Source organism: Vombatus ursinus, unplaced genomic scaffold (assembly GCF_900497805.2).
Source record: "Vombatus ursinus unplaced genomic scaffold, bare-nosed wombat genome assembly UNPS02012056.1, whole genome shotgun sequence".
Classification (NCBI taxonomy): Eukaryota; Metazoa; Chordata; class Mammalia; order Diprotodontia; family Vombatidae; genus Vombatus; species Vombatus ursinus.
Window position 1 is genome coordinate 1 of NW_020951834.1, and position 4,752 is coordinate 4,752.

A 4,752-nucleotide genomic window follows, 5' to 3' on the forward strand; every position below is an offset into this window, starting at 1 on the left:
ATTGGCCTCATCAAGCCTTTGGGATCCTTGGCATGCACATCGGAAGTACAAGCCCGATGGGCCACAAGAGTCCTGAAGGGTGTGTAGGTGGAAAACATGGGTGGGCAAAGGGGCAAGAGGTGATAAAAGGGAAGATGGTAGGAGGGCAGGGTGGTTTTCAAACTTTGTCTAAGTTGAAATGATGGCTGATTGATTTTAGAGACTAGAAATCTTGATAACTCACCAGTTCCCATTTAAAACAGAGAGAAACTCTAAAAGCTGGATTTATATTAGTATTAACCAAGTCACAGGGTAATGATGACTTATATTGTATCTCTAATTGCAAACAAAGTAGAGACTACAAAATACTCACTTTGTCTACCTACATAAAAGTTCATCAGCCATTTTTGTGAAATTAATGGGCCTAATTAAAACATCAAAATGGTGATCTTATTGAAAATATTTTAGTCATACTGCCTGCTTGGTACAGTGATAAGAGTTATTAAGTACTGATTAAAATGTTGATATGAGAGTTAGTAACTACTGATTAAGATGTTGATGTCAGAGCAGAAGATATTGCTCATGTGGTATCCTCAGAGATCTCTCCTTGATACCTGTTATCATTTTTCTCAATGACTTGGATGAAGGCATGGATGGCGCACTCAAACGTGCCAATGATACAAAAGTGTGAAGGGACTGACAGCACACTGGATTGTGAACCAAACCAAAAACATCTTGACAGGCTAGAACACTGGGCAAATCTAATAAGTAAACTTTTAATCAAGTGAAATTTAAAGTCCTACAACTGGGTTGAAAAATCAACTGCACAAGTATAAGGTGGAAAAAATGTAACTTGAAGCAGTTTAGGTTGAAAAACAAAGATTTGGCAGGTTTCATACTACAAACTTAATATGGGTCAACAGTGTGATAAGGCAATAAAAAAAAAAGTTACTGTGATTCCAGCTTGCATTAATGGAAACATGATTTCCAGAATAAGAGTGGTGATTGTCTAATTGCATTCTGCCATGATCAGACCATACCTGAAGTCTTCTGGTTACTTCTGGACATCATATTTTACTAAGAACATGGATAAACTGGAGAGCATCAGAAGAAGGATGATGAGAATTGTGTAGGTCCTTGAGACCTTGCCATATAAGAATCTCTTAAAGGTACTGGGGAAGTTTAGCTTAGCAAAAAGAGGCATGAAATACACCTGGTAAAAATATTTACACTTACAAGAATATACTTACCTGACTTGGCCTCAGAAGACTTTACTGAGAACAGTGGGTAAAAGTTGCAAGGAGACATTTATGCCTGATTTCAGGGAAAAAAATATTCTAACAATTAGAACTATCCACAAATGAAGTGAACTGCCTTGGAAAGTAATGAGTTCCCTCTCATTGGAGAATAATACTGCAGAAAGTTTTACTTAGGTATAGTTTGGATTGCCTGACTCATGAGGTGTTTCCTAACTCTGAGATTTGATGATAAGGGCCAAAGAACTGGTTAGTTGAGTTACATTTTAGTTTTCTGCTATTTACTTTGACATCATATAGACAAAGACATAGTAAGCCAAAGTCACAAGGATTGTGACAACTTGCCTTTGTGGAAAGTTTGAATATCCAGGAACCTGAATCATTGGTTTTGTCACTCTCTTGGGTACAAGAAAAACAGTGGCCAACCTCACTAATTATAAATTGTGATACTTCATATGGTTTGCCCAGAGTTAAAGGAAACTTTTCATTTTGTTTTGTAGGCTTGAATAAACTACCATCAGCAGAGGCCATGAGAGAAGACATTAGCAAAAGGAAAGCCAATAAAGCCACCGGGTAGGCTATGTCCCTTAGTTACTTGCATATACTATTTTAATTTACAACTAGAGTTTTCAAAACTTTTCAGTGTTCACAGTAAAGCGTTTCCCTAAAGAGTCAATGATTGGAGTTTTACCCAGTGATGGCAAAAAGCAGTAAATTTCAAACAGAAGGAAAATGGAGCATCAAGAACTCTGGAAGAGTTCTAGGGCAACCTTATTAGGAGCTGCAGGAGAAAGATGAAATAAGGGGACCCAACATGTCACGGCAATGAGGATACTAGATCATCACTATCTACCATGTCAAAGAACTAAGGACTTCAGAATAGGAATAGAGATTTTACCTGGGATTTAATTGGCATAAACAACTCCAAGGTTAGGAAATTCCCTCAACCAAAGCAGGTCAGCACCTTCTCTGAAACTTATGGTTTTGAGAGCTGTATAGAGAAGTGAAAGGTTAAGTGATTTTTCCCAGGAACATAGAGCCAGTCAGAGGCAGAACTTTTAACCAAGGCCATCCTGAATTTAAAGACAGTTCTTTATCCATTATACCAATACTAAGTCCTATGGACCTAGAATTTCAGAATACATGACAGCAGGAGGGATGTCAAAGAAATTAACATCATAGTTTGGTCTGGGACCAGCAAGAGATAGTGCATTATCACCAATCTGGACAGCATAGTCCCAGGGTGGCTGTTTCACAGCTGAGTGGCATATCTCCTCCAGGGCATGATTTCTGGAGGTTTGGTTGGGAGATTAGGGCAGTAGCAGGAAGTACATTGAGGAGAAAGCTAGGATGAAGCATGGTTGGCTCTGGGGCTGGCTAGATAGTTTGACTCTTACCAATTAGAACAGCCCAGCCCTATGGCTATAGTTCCAAAGTAGTGTTTTTAAAAGGAGTTCACTTTATAGTTAGGAAGAGGAGAAGAATTTTGAGAGTAGGAGACATATTAGTACATGTTAGAGTGAAAGACAGATCATGGATATGATTCTGAACTTTAGGAGAAGAATTGTTTTACCCATAATAAGATGACCTTTCTTTTTCCTTTTCCCCTTCTTCACAAAGGTTTGGTTTATACTTCAAACTGGTTTTGCAAACAGATCGTGTCGTATACCTAGATGAACTCTTGTCCTTCATCGATGCAAAGCCCAACTTGTTATCTCTGCTCCTGGTGGACCCACTACTGGCTTTTAAGGTTTTCTTCGGCCCACTTACCCCATACCAGTACCGTCTGACTGGCCCAGGGAAGTGGGATGGAGCCAGGAATGCCATTCTGACCCAGTGGGACCGGACAATCAAGCCAACAAAAACTCGAGTTGTACAAGAGCCTCCAGATACTTTTTCCCACCTACTCAAAGTCTTCAGCTTTTTGGCTCTATTTGTTGCTATATTTCTTATTTTCCAATAGCTGAAGCCCTTGGTTCCTCAGAACAAATGCACAGGGTAGATCCTCCATTAGAGCAGTGCCTTCATTCCTGGGGTCTTTCTCAGAATAACTAACTTGGGGCAGCTAGGAGGTGCAGTGGCCCCGGATTCAGGAGGACCTGAGTTCAAATCCGGTCTCAGACACGTAACACTTACTAGCTGTGTGACCCTGGGCAAGTCACTTAACCCCATTGCCTAGCTAATAAAAAAAAAAAAAAAAGAATAACTAACTTGAGGCCTTATTCTTCCCACCTGGAATCCACATGCACTCTAGAAACTCTATGAAAGCCCTATTGGCCAATAGTGTTCAGTGTGTATTTCTCCCACCCTTGTCCCTCTCCAGCTCTATACTGATCTCTATATTCTACCAATCTATGAGAAAGAAAGTTTTCTGCAAACCTTCAAACAATATACAAATGTGAGCTATGATTGTGGTAATTGTTTTATCTTTATTATCTGCATTTAATACTGGTGGAATAAAATAGTCTTTCCTGATTTTGGTAGTTTCAGAGGAGATACCAATCTCAGTAGTGACACTTCCTTCTCCTTTAGGAAATGTTGTTAATTTAATTTGTGTACTATAGGCAGTCAAAGTCTTCCAAATACTAGGTCTGCGGAGAGGTTGTATGCTACACTTTTCGTTGAAGAGCAATAAAAGAAGTAGCGAACATTTTCAAGTGTTTTTTAATGTCTTTATTGTTGGGAAGTGGAAGAGGGGGTATTTATAAAGAGGTGAATTGGGGGTGAGGTAGGGAAAGAAGACAGGGGAAGTAATGTCTGCTCAGGACCAACATGAATTCTAGGTGGATTAAGTAAATATCTAAGTGGCATACACACACACACACACACACACACACACACACACACACACACAGACTGAAGTTTTCCAACCTGTATTAAGCTGCTGTGAGTCCCAACAATATGAAATAATTTGGTCTCATAATTTGGGAATAATTCAATCCTTCCAAGTATTTTCAGATGAATTCAATGCCCCAGGACAGCCCTACCTCACTCTCCTAAGCCTAGCTATGGGATGTCACCTCCCAGCAAATGAATACTGCCTCTGAGAGCTTCATCTTGTGACACTACTGTGAAGAATGAGGGGTAATTTCTGTTCAGATTCATGACTCCAAACAACATTTAGGTTCAGGACTTCTCAAGGAACAATGCAATTCTCCTTATCTCTTATGTACTGGATTTCTATAACATCTTTTCACCACAAAGTTCAGGCTATCCTGCCCATAAGAGACAGTATGGACATCATTAATAACTGTGCTCAAGAGTGAGTGGCAAAGAGAGATATTCAAGGGGGGAAGGTAGGGAGAGAGAATAAGAAGACATATTGGGAAAGCAAAAGTAACTGTGGTGTCAGAGAATAAAAATTATATAAATTGGACCTAGTATCAGCTTGGTCTGCACAAAGTGCACCTTGATCGTTGTACTAGGAAGATCATAGATTTAGACCTGGAAGAGAACTGAGAGGGTTTTTAATCCAACCCCCCTCACTTTACAGATGAAGAAACTGAGGCTAAGTGAA

At 39.6% G+C, this 4,752-nt stretch overlaps 1 protein-coding gene across 1 annotated transcript; it reads left to right on the top strand.

The window, feature by feature from the left end:
• Nucleotides 1–6: 6 nt before the first annotated feature.
• LOC114039510 (dimethylaniline monooxygenase [N-oxide-forming] 1-like) lies at nucleotides 7–3,365 on the top strand. Its single transcript, XM_027857276.1, has 3 exons — nucleotides 7–79; nucleotides 1,736–1,808; nucleotides 2,856–3,365. The coding sequence occupies exons 2-3, from the start codon at nucleotides 1,765–1,767 to the stop codon at nucleotides 3,196–3,198; spliced, it is 387 nt and encodes a 128-aa protein (XP_027713077.1). The 5' UTR covers nucleotides 7–79; nucleotides 1,736–1,764; the 3' UTR covers nucleotides 3,199–3,365.
• The last annotated feature ends 1,387 nt before the right edge of the window (nucleotides 3,366–4,752 follow it).